The sequence below is a fragment of the Engystomops pustulosus genome, chromosome 2 (assembly GCF_040894005.1).
Source record: "Engystomops pustulosus chromosome 2, aEngPut4.maternal, whole genome shotgun sequence".
In the NCBI taxonomy this organism is placed as follows: Eukaryota; Metazoa; Chordata; class Amphibia; order Anura; family Leptodactylidae; genus Engystomops; species Engystomops pustulosus.
Window position 1 is genome coordinate 42078773 of NC_092412.1, and position 24925 is coordinate 42103697.

At 42.8% G+C, this 24925-nt stretch overlaps 1 protein-coding gene across 1 annotated transcript in view; it reads left to right on the forward strand.

Annotated features, from left to right (window-relative positions):
- Positions 1 to 24925, forward strand: part of LOC140117547 (cilia- and flagella-associated protein 337-like) — a 110328-nt gene that overhangs the window by 72983 nt on the left and 12420 nt on the right. The window contains exons 23-27 of the mRNA XM_072134374.1: positions 275 to 367; positions 448 to 506; positions 898 to 1039; positions 5993 to 6032; positions 12509 to 12597. Of these exons, the coding sequence (XP_071990475.1) occupies positions 275 to 367; positions 448 to 506; positions 898 to 1039; positions 5993 to 6032; positions 12509 to 12597 (423 nt within the window). The remainder of the gene's footprint in view (positions 1 to 274; positions 368 to 447; positions 507 to 897; positions 1040 to 5992; positions 6033 to 12508; positions 12598 to 24925) is intronic.

Genomic DNA, 24925 nt, shown 5'->3' on the forward strand with positions numbered 1-24925 from the left:
TTGAGAGCAAAGACAAAATGAAAAAGTGTGCAAAACAGCCAAAAAGGATAGGGACTGAGAAATAGTCTGTGGTCACCACCTACAGAACCCTTCACTTATAGGGATTGCCTTGCTTATTTCTATCTAATGTCTGGTCTATTTGCACAACAGAACATTTCAAAGTTTTAAATTGCAAACAGCAAAGTTCTTGAGAAGTTGACAGCACTGTATAATAAAATCATAGTCTTTTACATTTTTTGTATGGTTTAATATGAAAACCTATATTTCTCCACAGTAACAGACAAAAGCGTTAGCAAAATTCTGTTTCTGAAAACACGGACTGTAAAGTTGCAAGGAGCCGCCTCACTTATCTCCAATGGACCATTAGGTGATAATGATTGCTAATGTAGTGTGGATCTGTAGGTGTAATGGAAAGTATGGATAATGTACACCATATGTGTCTTATAGGTTCTATCAACTTCTGGAATATATTCCAAGGAGGGAAACTCACTGCAAGTTTTAAACCAGTAAGTGTCTACCTAAAAATGAAACACACGTCAGAATATATATATTTACACATGCATGTACCTACTCTATAACATGCTGCCTGCAGGTAGGACACTATGTGCAATCTGCTTAGTTCCTCCTTTACTATATGATGCCTGGAGATATGAAACTATTTTATAATTTGCTCAGCTCCTCCTGCTCTATAACATGCTGCTTGCAGGTAGGACACTATATACAATATGCTCAGCTTCTCCTGCTCTATAACATGCTGCCTGCAGTTAGGACACAATATACAATCTGCTCAGCTCCCCCTGCTCTATAACATGCTGTCTGCAGGTATAACCCCATTCCCTGCTAATCTCGCAATTCAATGTGGTTTACATACTATAAATCCCTCTTTTCCTCCTTAAGTCTAGGACTGGGTGCCAGATCAGCAGCCTGGCTGTTACCATGGACAACTCTCTGATGTTTGTAGCAGATTACATTGGTTATATATATGTTTATGACATCAAAGATTATACTATCCAGGGAGCTGAGAAGGAACGGCCAACGTGTAAGTTGCATTATTTGGATTGTTTTTAGTGGCGAAACTTTGCAGACATAACAAAAACCTTCTGGGAAATAGATCCTAGAGAAATATGCCAAAGTTTAAAGAGTAATTGGATTGACTTTTTTAGCAGTGAATTTTTTATTATTATTATTTAAAATTTATTATCAGAAGTCAATAGTAAACTTTGTAATATACTTTTGCAACATCCTCCCATGGGGCCTGACCTAATGGCTTAGGTGCAGTTGGATTCCCCTGGTACCTGAGTGGCTTGGTTTAGTGCAGCCTAGTGTTGGACTTGTCACTGTCGCTTGGTCCAGGAGGAGCAGGGCAGTGTCAGGCAGGTCCAGCAAAGAAGAGGGGAAGGCTGTTTGATGGATGGTTTCTCCCTGGGGTGCTCCAGGTATATGCATGTGTTAGGAATCCCGGGTTGATGGTAAAGGGGAGGTATGTGATGTTAGCAGCAGCCAGGGATCACACATGGAAAAAAGATGTATAACGTCATCTTACAGTTCCTTTATTCCAGAACATTACTGCAACAATGATAACAGGCTGAGGTAGAGATCCTATCTACCAATGTCTGAGGTAGGTGGTCAGGTAAGGGATGCTTTCAGCCCATATTCAGGAACTTGGGGCTGAAGAAGGGAGAAGCTGCCTGGGAAGCAACTGGAGCAAGTTCTGTAAGTAGTCGGAGCTGCAGGCCTGATGGAGAGAGGATTGCCCTCAGATAGGACACAGCAGCATTAGGCAGTGTGTCTAGTTAGCACTCTCAGACAGTAGTGGATTATAATATAGGCAGATTGGGTGGTAGTCCAGGGCCCAAACCTTCTAGGGAGCCAATGGCCACCCAAACCACCCACCAAATTTTATACTGAGAAGGACCTTCGCCCATAAAATCCTCAAATATCTGTTCCTGCTCTTAATACATACACACACATTTATGGACTTTGAAGGTCCTCCAAAAGCCCTGAAACCTCAGATTGAAAACAGACAGAAAAGCCTCATCCTGCATTCCCAAAAAACCTTGATTCTAGTACCATATGGTGAAAGCGAATTCCAGACTTGTATGTGGCAATAAATTAATCATGTCCCCTCGTAGTCGTCTATTTCCAGACTAAATAAATCTAATAGTTTTAATCTGTTCTCATAACTGAGACCCTCCATACCCCTTATCATTTTTGTGGCTCTTCGTTGTACCCTCTCCAGCTCCAGTGCATCCTTTTTATGGGCTGGTGCCCATAACTGGAGAGCATATTCCAGGTGAGGCTGAACCAATCCTTTGTACAATGGTAATATTACATCCCTATCCCGAGAGTCCATTCATGACAAGATCTTGCTGGCTTTAGAGGCAGCTGATTGACATTGTATGCTGTTATTTAAACCCTTTATGACTGATATACACTCACCGGCCACTTTATTAGGTACACCTGTCCAACTGCTCGTTAACACTTAATTTCTAATCAGCCAATCACATGGCGGCAACTCAGTGCATTTAGGCATGTAGACATGGTCAAGACAATCTCCTGCAGTTCAAACCGAACATCAGTATGGGGAAGAAAGGTGATTTGAGTGCCTTTGAACGTGGCATGGTTGTTGGTGCCAGAAGGGCTGGTCTGAGTATTTCAGAAACTGCTGATCTACTGGGATTTTCACGCACAACCTTCTCTAGGGTTTACAGAGACTGGTCCGAAAAAGAAAAACATCCAGTGAAAAGAAAAACATCCAGTCTGTGGGCGGAAATGCCTTGTTAATGCCAGAGGTCAGAGGAGAATGGGCAGACTGGTTCGAGCTGATAGAAAGGCAACAGTGACTCAAATCGGCACCCGTTACAACCAAGGTAGGCAGAAGAGCATCTCTGAACGTACAGTACATCGAACTTTGAGGCAGATGGGCTACAGCAGCAGAAGACCACACCAGGTGCCACTCCTTTCAGCTAAGAACAGGAAACTGAGGCTACAATTTGCACAAGCTCATCGAAATTGGACAGTAGAAGATTGGAAAAACGTTGCCTGGTCTGATGAGTCTCGATTTCTGCTGCGACATTCGGATGGTAGGGTCAGAATTTGGCGTCAACAACATGAAAGCATGGATCCATCCTGCCTTGTATCAACGGTTCAGGCTGGTGGTGGTGGTGTCATGGTGTGGGGAAGATTTTCTTGGCACTCTTTGGGCCCCTTGGTACCAATTGAGCATCGTTGCAACGCCACAGCCTACCTAAGTATTGTTGCTGACCATGTCCATCCCTTTATGACCACAATGTACCCAACATCTGATGGCTACTTTCAGCAGGATAATGCGCCATGTCATAAAGCTGGAATCATCTCAGACTGGTTTCTTGAACATGACAATGAGGTCACTGTACTCAAATGGCCTCCACAGTCACCAGATCTCAATCCAATAGAGCATCTTTGGGATGTGGTGGAACGGGAGATTTGCATCATGGATGTGCAGCCGACAAATCTGCGGCAACTGTGTGATGCCATCATGTCAATATGGACCAAAATCTCTGAGGAATGCTTCCAGCACCTTGTTGAATCTATGCCACGAAGAATTGAGGCAGTTCTGAAGGCAAAAGGGGGTCCAACCCGTTACTAGCATGGTGTACCTAATAAAGTGGCCGGTGAGTGCACGGCAATATACATCCTATTTGCACACGCCCCGTGCAGAAAGGACATTTTTAAAGTCATGACAGTGGTCAACTTCAAACAGCTATATCTCCTGAACCCTGGCACCTAGAAACATTATTCAGCGTTATATTAAACATGAGATAGCTGTTGGCTGAACCTGGGAAATGGTGATAGTATAATGGTATATAATATTTATAACATATTTTGATAAAAGTTACTACTTTTGACTGTATTACACTACACAGCTTGTACTACTCCCATCCTCCATAGACTGTATCACACTACACAGCTTGTACTACTCCCATCCTCCATAGACTGTATTACACTACACAGCTTGTACTACTCCCATCATCCTCCATAGACTGTATTACACTACACAGCTTGTACTACTCCCATCATCCTCCATAGACTGTATTACACTACACAGCTTGAACTACTCCCATCATCCTTCATAGACTGTATTACACTACACAGCTTATACTACTCCCATCATCCTCCATAGACTGTATTACACTACACAGCTTGTACTACTCCCATCCTCCATAGACTGTATCACACTACACAGCTTGTACTACTCCCATCCTCCATAGACTGTATCACACTACACAGCTTGTACTACTCCCATCCTCCATAGACTGTATTACACTACACAGCTTGTACTACCGCCATCCTCCATAGACTGTATCACACTACACAGCTTGTACTACTCTCATCCTCCATAGACTGTATTACACTACACAGCTTGTACTACTCCCATCATCCTCCATAGACTGTATTACACTACACAGCTTGTACTACTCCCATCCTCCATAGACTGTATTACACTACACAGCTTGTACTACTCTCATCCTCCATAGACTGCATTACACTACACAGCTTGTACTACTCTCATCCTCCATAGACTGTATTACACTACACAGCTTGAACTACTCCCATCCTCCATAGACTGTATCATATTACTCTCATCCTCCATAGACTGTATTACACTACACAGCTTGTACTACTCCCATCCTCCATAGACTGTATTACACTACACAGCTTCTACTACTCCCATCCTCCTCCATAGACTGTATTACACTACACAGCTTGTACTACTCCCATCATCCTCCATAGACTGTATTACACTACGCAGCTTGTACTACTCCCATCATCCTCCATAGACTGTATTACACTACGCAGCTTGTACTACTCCCATCATCCTCCATAGACTGTATTACACTACGCAGCTTGTACTACTCCCATCATCCTCCATAGACTGTATTACACTACACAGCTTGGTGTCATCTGCAAAAATAGACACAGTGCTATTAATTCCTACCTCTATATCATTAATAAATATATTAGATAGTAGTGGGCCAAGCACAGAACCCTGGGGTCCACCACTCATAACTGGTGACCATCCCGAGTAGGAATCATTGACCACAACTCTCTGGATACGATCCTTCAGCCAGTTCTCAATCCAATTGCAAATGATTTCTGCCAAACCAATAGCCCTAATTTTACCCATCAGGCGTCTATGAGGGACAGTGTCAAATGCCTTTGCAAAGTCCAAGAACACAATATCCACAGCTGCTCCTCCATCCAGGCACCTGCTCACCTCTTCATAGAAGCAGAGCAGGTTATATATAAGAATAAAAGAACAGTCTAAGATAAATGACCCCTTAAGTGCAATGCTTCATTTTTGCTCGTCTCAGATATTAAAACCTCCAAAATCAAAAGGTTTTAAATAGTTTTCGAAGTTGGCTTGTTTTTGTTCCTTTCACTTCTAAGAAGCAAGAAAGCAATTACTGCAAATGTGCACAAAGCCTTAAGAGAATTTGATATTTTGCTACTGTGAAGTGGGTAGAATAAAAAGAACTGATAATGAGGGTTATACAGATCAGCACAATCTTCAAGGTTACATGGTAAATAGTCCGTCTGTCTTGGTTTATTAGAATATTAGCAGTCACCTAAGTGCTTCAGCCCGGGGCAGTACAATGCGTATATAGTCATAGAACTCAGGGACTTCAAATATTCTCATTAGACAAAAGCTAATCGAGTCACCCGGGTCATCAGTCCGTAAAAGACAAAGAATTGTTGTAAATTACAATTGAATTGTTATTATCGTCAGATATTTAAAAGGGTTTTCACATAAATTCTTATCCCTATCAATTTCTCCTTACAGTGGATGCCCCTTTATTATGAGGATTTATGGGAGTTATGACAGTCAGGTAGTCACTTAAATAAAAAGTGATAACATTTTTTTTTTTGAGATGGGAACCCCACTATCTTAACTAAAGCCATGCGTAAGTAGTACCCAGTTTAAAGTCCTTATGTTCTTGTATCTCCATAGTTATCAAGCATTGGAGGGCTCACGTCGACATGATTACAGAGTGAGTACATTGTTGCAATTTTTTTTCTGACTTGTCCCTATTTATGAGATTACTATAAAAATATAAATGACAATGCCAAAAGCCACTATTATATCCAAGTTATGCCTAGGTAATGTCACTGCATCTATGGAAACATCCTCAACCAACTCAGGGCTATCAACTTTGACATTTACCCTTCATATGTCCCAATCCTGTTTAAGCTCCGAACTAGTCAAATTTGTCAGTGTTATCCTGGAGATTTTTGTAAAAGTATGCTCCACTGGACAACTGCAGCTAGTCCTAATACCCATCTTTTTCAAGGTCATATTTAGGAAAATATGCAAATAAGTTTTCCAGGATGGGATAAGGAAAACTATGCTGCTTTTAGCTACCTTGTAAGGCAGCTCCCTTGAAGTCAAGCATGACCTTTAGGAAGCCTTATCTTCCCGACCCTAGTGAAAAGCCTCTCACTCAGCCAAACCAGTTCCCTACACTATACTGAAGAGACCTACTGAATAACCCTAAAGGTCATGCTTGATGTCAACGGAGCTGCCTTACAAGGTAGCTAAAAGCACCATAGTTTTTCTTATCCCATCCTGGAAACGTATTTGCATATTTTCCCAGAATCCCTAGTGGAGCGTCAATGGCTATAAGTCTCTGTCCAATTTTTTCAGTATAACTGGAGAAATCTTTGTGGCCCCTACTGATATGTAGAATAAATTCTTGACCTTACAAGTGTAGAGTTGGGTAGAAAATGGAAGTGTGCTGTATATGATAAAAGCATGTCAGAAAGGTGGTTGATAGGGTTTAATAATGGACAGGTTTCCTTTAAGAGACAAAAACAAGTTGGATAGTCTCATCCATAATATTTAGCAGAATCTGTGTATGGAGCATTAGCCTTTCTAAATAAACAATTATACTGTATATATATACTGTATATTCTTCTAGTATTCCAGTATATCTAGTGTGTGTATGTATATATATATATATATATATATATATATATATATATATATATATATATATATATATATATACACACTCACCGTCCACTTTATTAGGTACACTTGTCCAACTGCTCGTTAACACTTAATTTCTAATCAGCCAATCACATGGCGGCAACTCAATGCATTTAGGCATGTAGACATGGTCAAGACAATCTCCTGCAGTTCAAACCGAGCATCAGTATGGGGAAGAAAGGTGATTTGAGTGCCTTTGAACGTGGCATGGTTGTTGGTGCCAGAAGGGCTGGTCTGAGTATTTCAGAAACTGCTGATCTACTGGGATTTTCACGCACAACCATCTCTAGGGTTTACAGAGAATGGTCCGAAAAAGAAAAACCATCCAGTGAGCGGCAGTTCTGTGGGTGGAAATGTCTTGTTGATGCCAGAGGTCAGAGGAGAATGGGCAGACTGGTTCGAGCTGATAGAAAGGCAACAGTGACTCAAATCGCCACCCGTTACAACCAAGGTAGGCAGAAGAGCATCTCTGAACGCACAGTACGTCGAACTTTGAGGCAGATGGGCTACAGCAGCAGAAGACCACACCGGGTGCCACTCCTTTCAGCTAAGAACAGGAAACTGAGGCTACAATTTGCACAAGCTCATCGAAATTGGACAGTAGAACATTGGAAAAACGTTGCCTGGTCTGATGAGTCTCAATTTCTACTGCAACATTCGGATGGTAGGGTCAGAATTTGGCGTCAACAACATGAAAGCATGGATCCATCCTGCCTTGTATCAACGGTTCAGGCTGGTGGTGGTGTCATGGTGTGGGGAATATTTTCTTGGCACTCTTTGGACCCCTTGGTACCAATTGAGCATCGTTGCAACGCCACAGCCTACCTGAGTATTGTTGCTGACCATGTCCATCCCTTTATGACCACAATGTATCCAACATCTGATGGCTACTTTCAGCAGGATAATGCGCCATGTCATAAAGCTGGAATCATCTCAGACTGGTTTCTTGAACATGACGATGAGTTCACTGTGCTCAAATGGCCTCCACAGTCACCAGATCTCAATCCAATAGAGCATCTTTGGGATGTGGTGGAACGGGAGATTCGCATCATGGATGTGCAGCCGACAAATCTGCGGCAACTGTGTGATGCCATCATGTCAATATGGACCAAAATCTCTGAGGAGCTTCCAGCACCTTGTTGAATCTATGCCACGAAGAATTGAGGTAGTTCTGAAGGCAAAAGGGGGTCCAACCCGTTACTAGCATGGTGTACCTAATAAAGTGGCCGGTGAGTGTATATTCCCTTGAACTTCCTTGTTTTCTAGTTTTCTGAGCAGCTTCCGTTCTTATTATTAGTAATATATTCCTTCCTTTGTGTACAGATCAGATTCTTCACGCACATGATTAGTGCCAAATTATGAGTTGGTGTCTCAGAATGATATTAATAATCTTGGATTTCTTGGAGTACATCCCGGACTTTATACGCATTTAATTTTAGAAGTGGGAGACATTTGTGTTTCTTGTCAAACTAATCTAGTTGGAAATCTGTTGTAAACACCACCCACACGGTCACATTTCATGAAGCCACTGTTGGCAAATAAAAGCTTTTCCATTTGCTTTATAAAAGAGATGAAAATCTTCTCCAAAAGGAAAAAAATATCCGGGAGCATAACAAGGAGATCAAAAGGGTGAAGATCAAAAGGTCTGCAGAGCAACAGTGCAAAATAATATGACAAGAAATGCGAAAGCTTCAACATTTTGTAGACAGACAACACAAAAGAATCTGGCAACATCTGCCCAAAATTTGCATAATTCCCATGGAGCTAGTTTATAGCTGATCAACATTACAAATTGATTTCAGAATAATCAAGTGGACATGAAGCACATAGGGTGCAGCTTGCTGGAGATTTTTGGGGTTATTTATCATACATGCGCCGGTATATGGTTGCCTCACCGTTGCTTTGGCGCAGCCTGATACATCAAGAGGCTTCGGCCTCATGATATATCCGGCAGGGTCCTGCGCTGCGACTATCTCAGGCCGCACCCTCCCTTCATGTCCCACTGGCGTGAAGGTGGCGGATTGGGGGAAATAATTGCAAGTGTTAGCAATAACCTAGGATTTGTGATTATTTCACTGATGTGGCGCAGAGGCCCTGATAAATATCCCCCTTTGTTTCTATAGTACTATGTAGATCTTTTTAAATGTCCATCATTTCTGGTGAGTGTATAAGTCTACAAAAAAGAGACGGATAGGCTAAGTGGCCAAATATCAGTTTTTGTGTGTCTGTTGTAGGGAAATTAGAGATCCTCAGGTCAGAATAGGTTCAAAATAAAGAAAGCACGATACCCAAATCACTACTCCTGTTCCAATGTGTATGGATTTTGTGCTGGTTGCTAGTTCTTGGTTCTGGCTCGCCATTTAGGAAATGCCTGCTAAATTTTTTTACTATATTTTTTTTATTTCAGAAATGAATAGAACAGGTGATAATAGTAAACAGTGTAACTTACAGTGCAAAACAGTTTCTCTCTACTGCTTCTTTCTCCTGTAGTGAGTAGTGTAAGTGAAATGTTCTGATGACTGCTCAGACCTATAGTATATTTACCTTGACGATTCATCTCTTTGAGGAGATTAGACTATCCCGGGACTGTCTGTAAAGAGTTAACAGTAGTGTAGACTAGTACCATGTTAGCCATAGAGAGCAGAAGAAGAGTAAAGAAATCGGGCGATACCTTTTTGAGGCTAACTGAGTATATTTCATGGTGAGCTTTCGAGAATACTAGTTCTCTTCATCAGACCTGATTATGCATGAAAAAGAAAATTCACAGCATTTTATACACATTTGGCAGTGACCATCAAAGAATATTAAAACACTTTAAAACAACAGATTGATTAATACAGGGGCATCTTATTTATAACAGGATGATAATGATGTTACATTTCTGCATTCACTTATACTCCCATTCTTTCCTTTCCCTTATTAATATAAATTAATGCAGAGTTTTAACACATTTCAAAGTGGTCTTAATATCCATGCCAGCTTTATGACCTCCTATCTCTAACCAACAGGCCACAAACAAATAAGAGCCAGAGCTCTCTTGTCACTTCTCGAAGGTATTCAATCTGTTCATACTTGAGTATAAGCCGAGTTTTTCAGCACAAAAAAATGTACTGAAAAACCTCACCTCAGCTTATACTCGAGTCAAGAAAAAAAAAAACAGTGTACGCTTCTATACAGCATTGCTCCGGCATCGGCACTATGTCCCCGCGCTGCCATTCGAAGGCACCATGACGTCAGCTGCTCGCTGCCATTCTACTATGTGCACCGGCATCGGCACACACTATGTCAGTGAGCGGCTGACGTCATGGTGCTTGTGCCGGACGGTGCGGGAACACGGAGTCGATGCCAGATAATCGCTGTATAGGGGGCTGGGGGTATCAGAAGGTGAGTACACTGTTTGTTTGTTTTTATTACAGGCATTATATTGGGGGCAGGGGCTGCAGGCTATATATTAGAGGGGCTGGAAGGCTATATACTACATAGGGGCTGCAGACTATATACTACAGGGGCTGGCAGGCTATATACTACAGGGGCTGGCAGGCTAAATACTGGGAAATCTGTGATCAATGCATTTCCCACCCTTGGCTTATACTCGAGTCAATAGGTTTTTTCCATTTTTTATGTTAAAATTAGGGGTCTTGGCTTATACCCAGGTGGGCTTATATTCGAGTATATACGGTATGTGTATTTATCAATCTGCTGTTTTACATTTTTTTTTAAATACTTTGATGATCACTGCCCAGTGTGTATAAAATGCTGTGAATTTTCTGTTTCATGCATGTCTGACAAAGAGAACTAGTATTCTCAAAAGCTCACCAGCAAATATACTCAGCCTCAAAATGGTATTACCTGATTTCTTCAATCTTATGTGTAGAGTTAAATCCTTAGACACTGTATTAGGCTCCTTTATCTCTCTGCTGTCTGTGGATACAGGCCAGAAACCTGATTTACACAAACTGCTTAAATAAGGAAGAAAGGCAGGGGAGAAAAAAGGACAAAAAGAGTATTACAAAGTTTACTATTATCATCTGCACTATTCATTTATACACCTACACAACAATATTTCCAATGCTATAACATAATATAATAATAATAATATAATAAAATAATAAATCAGTTCATTTTTCCGACACTTTTCTGCAATTCACACCAGTGCAACAGACAAAACTCTGTGTTGACAGTAGGCCAAGTTCCAATTCTATAAAGGTTAAACATAAAGAATGAAAAGAGCATAGTTTTATTCCAATTTTATTTAAAAATTATGTAAATTAATAAGATCATTATGTGAGGTAAGGCTATCTGCACATGTGGTGGATTGCACAGGGTTTGGTTGATTATCATTTCCATGTAGTAAATCCATAATATACTTACAGTGTAGTGTATGGGATGTATGAAAATCCCACTCAAACATTGCATAAAAGAGAGAAGAAGAACGAGAGAGAGCCAAGGGGCGCTCTATGTGCAGATTAACTTTTTACAGTTGTTTAAATATAATGAGTGTGCGCTATTATGCTCACCTTGTGGAGTTGTGTTGATGGCACAACTCATATATGCATGAAAGAATATACGTTGTAGTGCTGCATCTAGGGAGTGTATTCTTCGGTGTAGACCCCGACCATAAATAGTAGATAGATGCACTTTTCCTGCAGTTTCTGGAAAGGTGATGATGACACTCTCCCGTGGGTACAACTGAAGTAGGACACGGCGTGTTTCGGACACGGAGCGGATCCTTCATCAGTTGCATAAATCTGTTGACATACATGTGGCATCTTTTTTAACCTTATAAGCATCCGTAGCCAAACATCCCATCCATTCAACAACCTCATGACCCCTGCCAGCATCCGTAGTTGTAGTTGTGTGCAGCAATGATAGCCATCTTTGTAGTTTTTCTCCAATCCACCACTAGTCACTACGGACGAGGATTTCTCCCCATCCCGGTCCTTACCGTCCAGCTATTACACTATAAATTAATTACATTCAGGACGCAATATAAAGGTACCATTATAAATAGGTCATATATATAAATTATGTATTTTATTATTTATTGATTCATTGTATCTGTGTAAATATTTGAAATTTTATCGATTATGTCTGCTATCCATTAATTGGTCTTCTCGGTCTCCATAACCGGTGATCATACCGCGCCAAAACCGCTTCTTTAAAAGCCACATGTATGTCAACAGATTTATGCAACTGATGAAGGGTCCACTCCGGGTCCGAAACGCGTTTTGCTTTTATTGTTTTATATACTAAATAAATCCTTTTATGTACCGCGCCGGGTCCTACTTCTGTTGTACCCACGGGAGAGTGTCATCATCACCTTTCCAGAAACTCCAGGAAAAGTGCATCTATGTACTCAAACATTGCAGAAATAATCCCCACAACACAACCAAAAAATACCCACCTAACCTTGTCCTCACAATGTTACCAGACCTCAATTTCTACCTTTAATAACAATTATATTTTTCCATTTTTTAGACTTGAAGTGATAGACGAAGATAAAGTTGTGTTATCTTCTTCATTAGACTGTGCCGCGCGGCTGTGGAGCATTGATGGAGAATATATAGGTGAGCGTTTTTTACATATTACTGTAATCTTACCATGTGTTTCTGCAAAATAGACAAGAAAAAGAGTATAAAGAGCTCATGTGGGGTGATAATAGTACAATTACCCAAAAAAATGAAATATACCAATATTTAACTCCTTAACGACTTGGCCTTTTTTTTTAGTTTTTTCACTTCCATTTTTCACTCACGAACTTCAAAAATCTATAACTTTTTTATTTTTCCACATAAAGAGCTGTGTTATGGCTTATTTTCTGCGTAACAAATTGCACTTCATAGAGACGGTATTTAATATTCCATGGCGTGTACGGGGAAGCAGGAAAAAAATTCCAAATGCAGTGAAAATGGTGAAAAAGCACATTTGCGCCGTTTTCTTGTGGGCTTGGATTTTACAGCTTTCACTCTGTGTCCCAAATGACATGTCTACTTTATTCTTTGGATCGGTAAGATCACGTGGATACCTTCTTTGTATAGGTTTTATAATGTTTTCATACATTTAAAAAAATTAAAATCTCCTGTACAAAATATTTTTTTTTTATTTTGCCATCTTCTGGCGCCAATAACTTTTTCATACTTTGGTGTACAGAGCTGAGGGTGGTGTCATTTTTTGCAAATTTTGATGGCGTTTTCATTGCTATAATTTTTGGGACTCTGCCACCTTGTGATCACTTTTTATGAATTTTTTTCTATCTTTCAAAATGGCAAAAAAATTCCATTTTCGAATTTGGACGCTATTTTCCGTTACGGGGTTAAACTCAGTGAAAAAACGTTATTATATTTTGATAGATCGGGCATTTTTGGACGCGGCAATACCTAATGTGTTTATGATTTTTACTGTTTATTTATATTTATATCAGTTCTAGGGAAAGGGGGGTGATTTGAATTTTTAGTTTTTTTTATTATAATTATTTTTTTAAACTTTTTTTTATTTTACTTTTACTATTTTTCAGACTCCCTAGGGTACTCTAACGCTAGGTTGTCTGATCAATCCTATCATATACTGCCATACTACAGTATGGCAGTATATGTGTATTTTACTCCCCATTCATTACAATGTGCAATTAGTACATTGTAATGCATGGGTCAAAACGAAGTAGCCTCAGGTATCCGGAACACCTGAGGCTACCATGGCGACGGATCGCCGCTCCCCGTGACGTCATCGGGGAGCGACCATCCGCGACATTGCATTGCCGGCGGCGATCGAGGTGAAAACACCCGCGATCGGTGCTAGCAATATGCTAGCAATATGCTAGCAATATGCAGCTAAGACTCACTGGCTATGGAGGGGGCTCGGCCCGCGACTAGTACGGCGCACGTCAGGAAGGGGTTAAGCCATAACTTTAAATAATAAAGACAATTTATTAATGATACAAAATATCATTAATATGTTATTGAAAAATGACGCGTTTCGGGTCTCAGACCCTTTATCAAATTCAGGACAACAAACAATTCTGAACAGCCATCAGAGCAGTCTTTAAATATACTAACAGTTATTGACTTACATGTCAGACGCTGTGCGATTTGCGATACATGACCCCAATCTGAAAGAATCCATCCCTAAAAAACCACAACAAACCTTCAGAAGATCCCAGACTCTCAAGAATATTTTAGCACTGAGTCGTCTGCCCTCAGAAGTAGTAAATAAAAACGCAAAGTCGTCCTCCTTTTTTCCCAAAATATTAGGGAGTTTCAAATGCGGTCATGATAGATGCAAATGTTGTGAATCTATTATACACAGGCAGAGTACTTTCATGTCTACTTTCACTAGAGAAGTATTTTCGATAAAAAGCTTTCTAAACTGTAGCTCAAAATATATTATTTATTTGATTGAGTGCAAGTGCAAGCTCCAATATATAGGACGCACCATTCAAGCGCTGAGAGAGAGGCTCAATAAACACAGACAGAATATAGAAAAAGGCTTTGCCGTACATAGTGTTTCCCGCCATACAGCAACACATCATGATTGTGATATGAGGAACTTCAGTGTAATTCCGATTGAACACATAAAATCCAATACTCCACAGAGAATTAAAGAGGACCTGTCACCGCAGAAAACCCACAGACCAAATGTGCCCCCCATAATCCTCCCGCCAGCCCCTTTCTCCCTAGCCGTTTTTTTTTTTTATTTATGTGCAGTAAATTGATTTAAAACGATCCGACCTCTTACCAAATAAGAGGTTGGATCGTGTATCTGGCGTGTTGGCAGTCGGCGTTATTCATTAGGGGGCGTGCCGACACACCCCCAGCACGCCCCCGCCAGCGGTCACATTGTACGAGAAGCCGGCAGCATCGCTGCCAACTCTCTGTGCCTTTTAAATAAGCCCGGCCCGCCCACAGCAGCTGACAGTCCGGCGCGGCCGGCCGGCAATGTGAATAAGCCAGGTTGTGGCCGCAGCCGCTGCGGTGCGATCCTGACGGCTTCTTGTACAATGTGTCTGCTGGCGGGGGCGTGATGTGATGTGTCGGCACGCCCCCTAATGAATAAGGCAGACTGCCAGCACGCCAGATACACGATCCGACCTCTTAGTTGGTAAGAGGTTGGATCGTTTTAAATCAATTTACTGCACATAAATTTAAAGAAAAAACGGCTAGGGAGAAATGGGCAGGGGGGAGGATTTTGGGGGGCACATTTGGTCTGTGGGTTTTTCCGGGGTTACAGGTCCTCTTTAAGTATTTAAAAAGGAGGGGAATGTATTGGATATTTAAGCTGCAGTGTTTGGCACCTACAGGTATGAATGAAAGCCTGGAAAATGTATTTTAATATCACCTGTACAGTTATTTATATATAAATAAATTGTGTCTTTTATGACTATTTTATACAATAAATGAGCTGCTTTAGTTGGCGGAGATTGAATTTTGGCAACCACAGTAAGCATTGCCTCCCTGGAGAAAATAGACTTTCAAGTACTCTCAGTCAATCTGAACTTGAGTTAATAGACCCAATTATCTTGTGATCTTTCCATTTAAGGAACACGGATATCTACATTAATCAGTGGAACAAGATGGAATCCACAGGGATTATCCATCCTGTCAATTGAATTAATTATGGAAACATGGGAAGTACATAAACCAACAAATAAGAGACACAATGACAGCATAACAAGGAAGATATCATGTCTATCATGGGGGAAAACAACATCTAATTTATAACACTTTATGAAACACTTGATCATTTCTAGGCTTCATCGCTGTAATTGATGTCAAATCTCTTTTTTTTTCTCTAAACATTAATGGGAGCCTGATTTTTAGGCAGCAGTAAGTGGTAAAACTCTTTATAGAAAATGCATCATCTCCCTTTTCCTCCCAACTATGAGCAGCTATAGTGGAGTGTCACACGATTATACAGGCAGTCCCAGGGTTACGTACAAGATAGGGTCCGGAGGTTTGTTCTATAAGGGAACCCGTCACCACTATTTTCACAAATACAGATAGTGACAGGTTCCTATAGAGCTCTAGTAACTATCTGACACCCTGTTTGTAGCTAAAAATTATTCCCCTGAAATTCCCATATATTCAACTTTATAGTTTTACCTAGTAACTAAGCATGGCTACAGCGAGTCCAGGTGGGCGTGGCCTCCTCGGGCTGAGTCCAGCAGCTTCTCTCCATCCCTATTGCTGTATGCTGCTATAATGTCATGTGATCAGGGTGACATCATCGCAGGTCCTATATCTTTTGTAGCAATAGTAACTGTACACTTATGTGTCATGAAATCACAGCATATTTTATCACATGAAATCACAGCAGGCTGCATGGAGAGGAGTAGAAGTCCATGGAGTCTGCTGTGATTGTTTTATGTGGTCAAATATGTACATGGGGTATAGTTTTCATATTAAGTATCTTAAGGACCTTTGATGATGTCACCCTGGTCACATGACATTAGGCCAAGCCCCCTGGACTCGCTCCAAAGCTGCATAGATACCAGGCAAGATTATAACTCTGATTTTATGGGGATCTGAGGGAAACTACTTTTAGCTACAAACAGGGTGTCAGATAGTTACTAGAGCTCTATAGGAACCTGCCACTACCTGTATTTGTGAAAATAGTGGTGACGGGTTCCCTTTAAGTTGAATTTGTATGTAAGTCGAAAATGTATATTTTATAATTGTAGATCCAGACAAAAAAACTTTGGCCCCTGTGACAATTGGCGTCTAAACATTTTTTGCTGTATTGGGACCAAGAATTATCTATAAAGCTTTATTACAGACACCTTACAGCTTATTATTGCAATCTGGGACTATAGTAAAGCATTCACAGAGCTTCATCAGAGGTCAGAGGGGTCTGTCTGTAACTATGGGTTGTCTGTAAGTCGGGTGTCCTTAAGTAGGGGACCGCCTGTACTGTACAGCATATAAAACTTATGTAAGCTGTTTCAGGACCCGTCTGAAGGAGGAGCTCAATTATCAATTATCAATCCTATAATATTGTTAAATGTTAAAAATTATCGTTCAATAGATCCCTGTTGATGATTTTCTACACTACCTCCCAATGTTCCTATTTATATTGGGCAACAAGGGTTGGTAAAGTATTGAAAGTATCTCCACCTTTTTCAACAAATTCTACATAAATCAATTGCACAAGTGAATGCAACAAACTTTATCTTATCAGAGGAAAGTGCTTTTTATCTTTCCCGATCTGCCCTTCACTCTAAAATCTCCGGTGAATTCTATCTTGCTAGTAAGATGGAAAGAAAATCACTGCTGTGTTAAAGATAACCAGTCACCAGGGACCTCATTTTCACTAGAGACAGGTTCAAAAAATTAATTTTTGAGCATTTGCATTACAATATAATTGTATGTTTTACATGACTTTCTGGCAAAATCATCTGGTGAGTCCGAGGGTATGTTTTGGTTTAGGATGCATTAAAAGAAACATGAAACTTGTCTTAGCTACTCACTTACTCCTCAGCTCTCAGCCCCCACCTTTTTTCTCCTGTACAACTCTTCCCTCCTGCTCTTTCAATCACACAGGGACAGAGCTCAGGGCCTGGTGAGCTGACATCAGTGGGGGAGGGAAGAGCTGTGCAGGAGCACAAGGTGGGGAGCTGAGGAGTAAGTGGGCAGCACAGACAAGTCACATGTTTTTTTTTAAATGCATCCAAAGAGTGCACGATAAATGAAAATGCACAATTCTATTGTAATGCAAATGCCAGAAAAGGAAGATAGACATCTTTTCAATGCAGCTGTAATGGGCTTCTGCAACCTTTCTTTAGTGAAAATGAGGTTCCCTTTAAATAACAAAGAAGCTCTGAGAGCTTTTCTTCCTAAATGGTGTTCTAGGTAACCACCTATACCAGCAGTAAATGTGATACTTGTTCTAAACTCCAATATACACATTTTAGACCCTTAAAGTGTAACTCCGATTTCATAATGATTTTTAAAAGATTATCACACATGTTTCTTCCATTAAAAACAAACAAAACAATAGCCATATTGTGTTGCTCACCCTTTTATTTCCAGGTAAATGGCATTTTCTGTTCTACTTGTGAGAAATCCTCCTCAGTAGCAGATATTTATCTCTGCCTGTATCTTCCCTGAAACGGAGTCAAATTTAAACAGTTCCAATAATACCTTGTGTTTACTCTATGTAATTTATATTTGAGATTCCTACTATGCATGTCATGCTCTCAATACACCTGAAAGTCATCCAAAGGTCTTGAAAACACAGAAAGAAAGCAGGCAGAAGGGGCACATCATCCATTCCCATATGTACCATATGTAGGGGTGAATTCCAGACTTCAAGGAGCTACTATTATACAGCCTAGCTTAATCCAACCCTGGTGCTATGTGAGTACTAAGGGTTAACAGCTTCTCTGCTGTGTAGATAGTGTCTGGAGAAAAAAAGGTGTGAGGTGGATGCTGCAAAGAAATTTATGACACAGCATGAGGTGCAGAGAGAAAGGCAGAAAATTTTGCTGAATAACAGACTGAGATGGAGAAACTGATAGGGAACAGGAAGCCTTTCTCCCTCACTCCTCTTTGCAGGTGACTTCTACATCCACAGATCTGCAAACACTCAGCTCTTCTGCTAGCTAAACACAAAGAGCAGCATCACATGACATTTGCTTCCCTTCAAAGAGAGCATGGAGCAGAAGACCCTCCCATTTGTGAAACTGTATCTGTATTCTTTAGTTAAAAACTGTACAGTCTCACGGAGATAATTAGTATAGCTGGGGAAGACAGCGACTGCAGGGACAGGCTAAACTGAGGAGGATAGCAAAGAAACTGCCGGACATAGGTAATCATAATAATAAGCAAAGTAATAATAATACTCTTTATTTATATAGTGCCATTCTGTAGAGCTTTACAACTCATTTTCTACATTTCAAGAGGTTTCAATATTTTTGTTGAGATTGGAGGGTTGCTCTAAGTTTCTGAGAATTTACACACTAGACCTAAACAGCTTGGCAAATCATGTCATGTCTACTGTTAGACTATGGAAGTTAAGAGACATTTTGGTGAATATCATTTTTTAATAAAACTCCATTTCAAGATAATCAGTTTCGGACCTGGGACAATAAAATAATAAAACAAATTGCAAGTAGCTAAACCAATTCAGCTTCATTACTGTACTATCAGTCTCCTCAGACCTTGGCACTGTTTACAATCCTATGTAATGATGTATTCCATAATGATGACATGATTCAGGACAGGACGGTGTCATGTGGAATTGTAAACAACGGGAACCAAGCGGGAACGGTGCACAGTTGGAATAATAATAAGTATATTTATTTTGTTTTACTTTATTTTAAGATGTTTATCTCTAGAGATGAGCGAACATACTCGTCCGAGCTTGATGCTCGATCGAGCATTAGCGTACTCGTAACTGCTCGTTGCTCGGACGAGTATTTCGCCCGCTCGAGAAAATGGCAGCTCCCGCCGTTTTGCTTTTTGGCGGCCAGAAACAGAGCCAATCACAAGCCAGGAGACTCTGCACTCCACCCAGCATGACGTGGTACCCTTACACGTAGATAGCAGTGGTTGGCTGGCCAGATCAGGTGACCCTGGGATAGACTAGCCGCTGCCCGCGCTGCTCGGATCATTCTCTGTCTGGATGCCGCTAGGGAGAGAGCTGCTGCTGGTCAGGGAAAGCGTTAGGGTGTTCTATTAGCTTACTGTTAGGCAGGAGTGATTGATTGTACAACAACCCAACAGCCCTTCTTAGGGCTACAATAACGTTATACTTTTTTTTTTATTTGCTGGTGGCTGGGCTTGCTGGCACTAGTAGTGCAGCTAGTACCATATTGTGAGGAATTAGCAGGGGGACTTGCTACCGTTGTGTTTAGCTCTTAGTGACACACATATCCACCTCAAACACCAAAGTGGGAAAATTTATTAGGGGTTTGATTTCAATTAGGCACAGTCTGCCAGTTTCTTTTTATTTTACGTTTATTTTTTTAATAACTCAGTGTCATCTCATCTTGCATAGTAGTGTGCTTTCATACTTGGCTAGAAAATAGCCATAGGAGAATACAAACGGCTTACTTACGCCTACAGTAGCGTTATATATATTTGATTTCTGGTTGATCTGCTGGTGGCTGTCCTTGCTGCAGTGCATCTACTAGCAAATTGGGAGCAATTTGGAGTGAGACTTGCGACCACTGTGTTTTGCGCTTAGTGACGCACATATCCATCGCAAAGACCGAAGTGGGAAAATTTATTAGGGCCCGGGGTTGGATTTCAATTAGGCACAGTCTGCCATTTCCTTTTTTATTTTACGTTTATTTTTTTCATAACTCAGCGTCATCTCATCTGGCATAGTAGTGTGCTTTAATACTTGGCTAGAAAATAGCCATAGGAGAATCCAAACGGCTTACTTACGCCTACAGTAGCGTTATATATATTTGATTTCTGGTTGATCTGCTGGTGGCTGTAGTTGCTGCAGTGCATCTACTAGCAAATTGGGAGCAATTTGGAGTGAGACTTGCGACCACTGTGTTTTGTGCTTAGTGACGCACATATCCATCGCAAAGACCGAAGTGGGAAAATTTATTAGGGCCCGGGGTTGGATTTCAATTAGGCACAGTCTGCCATTTCCTTTTTTATTTTACGTTTATTTTTTTCATAACTCAGCGTCATCTCATCTGGCATAGCAGTGTGCTTTCATACTTGGCTAGAAAATAGCCATAGCAATAGGATTGCATCGTTTGGTTTTAAAAACTAAAAAACACACAAAAAAAACAAAAAAAAACAAAAAAAAGTTAAAAAAAAAATTCAAGTTATAACTCTCATTTTCAAAATGTTTAACCCGAGGGTTAGGGGTAGAGGACGAGGGCGGGGACGTGGGCATCCAACTACTGCAGGGGTCAGAGGCCGTGGTCCTGGGCGGGGTGAGACACCACCTGCTTATGAGGGAGCAGGGGAACGCCGCAGAGCTACACTCCCTAGGTTCATGTCTGAAGTTACTGGGACTCGTGGTAGAGCACTGTTGAGGCCAGAACAGTGCGAACAGGTGATGTCGTGGATTGCCGACAATGCTTCGAGCAATTTGTCCACCAGTCAGTCTTCCACGCAGTCCACCCATGTCACCGAAATCGGCACTCCTCCAGCTCCTGCACCTCAGCCTCCTCCCCCCCAGTCTGCCCCCTCCCAGCAAAATTTGCCATTTGAACCGGCATACACTGAGGAACAGTTTTCTGGACCCTTCCTACAGTCACAAACCACTTGTCCGGTTGCTGATGAGCAATTTTCCGATGCCCAGGTTTTCCACCAGTCGCAGTCTGTGGGTGATGATGACCTTGTTGACGTACTGGAAGAAGTGTGTAAAGAGGTGTCCGACGATGAGGAGACACGGTTGTCAGACAGTGGGGAAGTTGTTGTCAGGGCAGGAAGTCCGAGGGGGGAGCAGACTGAGGGATCGTAGGATGATGAGGTGACAGACCCAAGCTGGGTTGAGAGGCCGGGTGAACACAGTGCTTCTGAGACGGAGGAGAGTCCTCGACCAGAACAGGTTGGAAGAGGCAGTGGTGGGGCCAGACGGAGAGGCAGGGCCAGAGCTGGTGCATCAGCGCCAAATGTGTCAACTAGTGAAGCTCCCGTGGCGAGGGCTCCTGCGGCGAGGGCTAGATTTTCAGAAGTCTGGAGGTTCTTTAAGGAAACACCGGATGACCGACGGACTGTGGTGTGCCACATTTGCCAAACCAGGATCAGCAGAGGTTCCACCACTACTAGCTTAACTACCACCAGTATGCGCAGGCATATGAATGCTAAACACCCCACTCAGTGGCAACAAGCGCGTTCACCTCCGGCCGTGCACACCACTGCTCCTTCCCCTGTGTCAGCTGATAGTCAGCCCCCTGCCCAGGACCCTGCCACAAAAACCCCATCGTCGCCTCCACGATCCTCCACAGCATCCACCAGCGTTCAGCTCTCCATACCCCAGACGCTGGAGCGGAAACGCAAATATAGTGCAACCCACCCGCACGCCCAAGCCCTTAATGTGCACATCTCCAGATTGCTAAGCCTGGAGATGCTGCCCTATAGGCTAGTAGAGACCGAGGCCTATCGCAACCTCATGGCGGCGGCCGCCCCTCGGTATTCGGTCCCCAGCCGCCACTACTTTTCCCGATGTGCCGTCCCAGCCCTGCACCAGCACGTGTCAGACAACATAATCCGTGCCCTGACCAACGCCGTTTCTGACAAGGTCCACCTGACCACGGACACGTGGACGAGTGCTGCCGGGCAGGGCCACTATATATCGCTGACGGCACATTGGGTTAACTTGGTGGAGGCTGGGACCGAGTCTGACCCTGCGGCTGGTCATATACTGCCGACGCCGAGGATTGCGGGGCCTACCTCGGTCCAGGTGTTTCAGGCCTACTATGCCTCCTCCTCCTCCCACCCCTCCTCCACCTCCTCCTCCGAACGACCATCCGTGGGCATGGCGCCATCAGTCGGTAGCTCTAGGCACAGCAGCAGTGCCGTCGCTAAGTGACAGCAGGCGGTGCTCAAACTGCTGAGCCTAGGCGATAAAAGGCACACCGCCCAAGAACTATTACAGGGCATCACAGCGCAGACTGATCTGTGGCTGGCACCGCTGAACCTGAAGCCAGGCATGGTTGTGTGTGACAATGTCCGTAACCTGGTGGCGGCTCTGCAACTCGGCAGACTGACACATGTGCCATGCCTGGCCCATGTGTTAAATCTGATAGTTCAGCGTTTCCTCAAGACATACCCCAATCTGTCTGATTTGCTCACGAAGGTGCGCCGCATCTGTGCGCATTTCAGGAAGTCCAGCACAGATGCTGCCACTCTCAGGGCAGCGCCGCCTCCAACTGCCCGCTCACCGACTGTTGTGCGACGTGCCCACGAGGTGGAATTCAACACTGACCATGTTATCCAGAGTTTACCAGCAGCGCCGAGCGATTGTAGACTGCCAGATGTCAACTTCCACCAGAACTGGTAGTCAGGTCAGTCAGCTTCCTCAAGTCTACAATGAGGAGTGGACGTGGATGTCTGATATCTGTCAGGTGCTGAGTAACTTTGAGGAGTCAACACAGATGGTCAGTGGCAATGCCGCCATCATCAGCCTCACCATCCCGCTGCTTGGCCTGTTGAAAAACTCTCTGGTCAGCATGAAGTCGGAAGCTTTGCGCTCCTCACAAGAGACGGGGGAAGAAGATTCCCTTGTTGATAGCCAAAGCACCCTTAGGTCTGTTTCTCAGCGCATATCGGAGGAGGTGGAGGTGGAGGAGGATGAGGAGGAAGAGGAGGAGAATGTTGGCGAGACACAAGAGGGGACCATTGTTGAGTCCTTCACTGTTGAGCGTGTATGGGCAGAAGAAGAGGAGTTGGAGGAGTTGGAGGAGGAGGAAATGGACAGTCAGGCCAGTGAGGGGAGTGAATTCTTACGCGTTGGTACTCTGGCGCATATGGCAGATTTCATGCTAGGCTGCCTATCCCATGACCCTCGCGTTCAAAGAATTTATTCCAGCACCGATTACTGGGTGTTCACTCTCCTGGACCCACGGTACAAGCAAAATCTTTCCACTCTCATCCCTGGAGAGGAAAGGAGTGTGAGAATGCATGAATACCAGCAGGCCCTGGTGCACAAGCTGAAACAGTATTTCCCTTCTGACAGCGCTAGCGGCAGAGTGCGTAGTTCTGCGGGACAAGTAGCGAGGGAGAGTAGGCGAGCAGGCAGCTTGTCCAGCACTGGCAAGGGTACGCTTTACAAGGCTTTTGCCAGCTTTATGTCACCCCAGCAAGACACTGTCACCTGTCCCCAGTCTCGGCAGAGTAGGGCTGATCTTTACAGAAAGATGGTGAGAAAGTACGTAGCTGACCATACCATCGTCCTAAATGATCACACAGCTCCCTACAACTACTGGGTTTCAAAGCTGGACATGTGGCACGAACTGGCGCTGTACGCCTTGGAGGTTCTTGCCTGCCCTGCCGCTAGCGTCTTGTCCGAGCGGGTTTTCAGTGCAGCTGGTGGCATCATCACCAATAAGCGTACACGCCTGTCGACTGACAGCGCTGACAGGCTGACGCTTATCAAGATGAATAAAGCCTGGATTTCTCCTAATTTCCAATCTCCACCAGGTGAAGGAAGCTCAACCTGAATAATTTATCCACTCCTCCTCCTCCTCATTTTCCTCCTTCTCCTCCTCTTTGTACAGTAAAGCAGAGGAAACTGGCTATTTTTTGACAGGGCCCACTGGCTCTAGCTATAGTACTTTATGCATTTAATTTTTCTGGAGGGCCACCGACCCGGTCCTCTGTTTTAAACAATTTTTGGGAGTGTCACATACAGGCACTCAATCTATTCAATTTTTCTGGAGGGCCACCTACCTGCTCCTCTGGTTTGAAAACTTTTTTTGACTGCCACATACAGGCACTCAATCTATTCCATTTTTCTGGAGGGCCACCTACCTGCTCCTCTGGTTTGAAAACTTTTTTGGACTGCCACATACAGGCACTCAATGTATTCCATTTTTCTGGAGGGCCACCTACCTGCTCCTCTGGTTTGAAAACTTTTTTGGACTGCCACATACAGGCACTCAATCTATTCCATTTTTCTGGAGGGCCACCTACCTGCTCCTCTGGTTTGAAAACTTTTTTGGACTGCCACATACAGGCACTCAATCTATTCCATTTTTCTGGAGGGCCACCTACCTGCTCCTCTGGTTTGAAAACTTTTTTGGACTGCCACATACAGGCACTATCCAAATTGAATTGTCTCCATAGCAACCTCCACACGTTGTCTCCATTGCTACCTCCAAAAGTCGTCCATATAGCTGCCTCCATACATCGTCCCTTTATCAAACGAGGTGTGTCAGGCCGAAATTTGGGTTGTTTTCATGGATTCCACATCAAAGTTGTTAACTTTGTC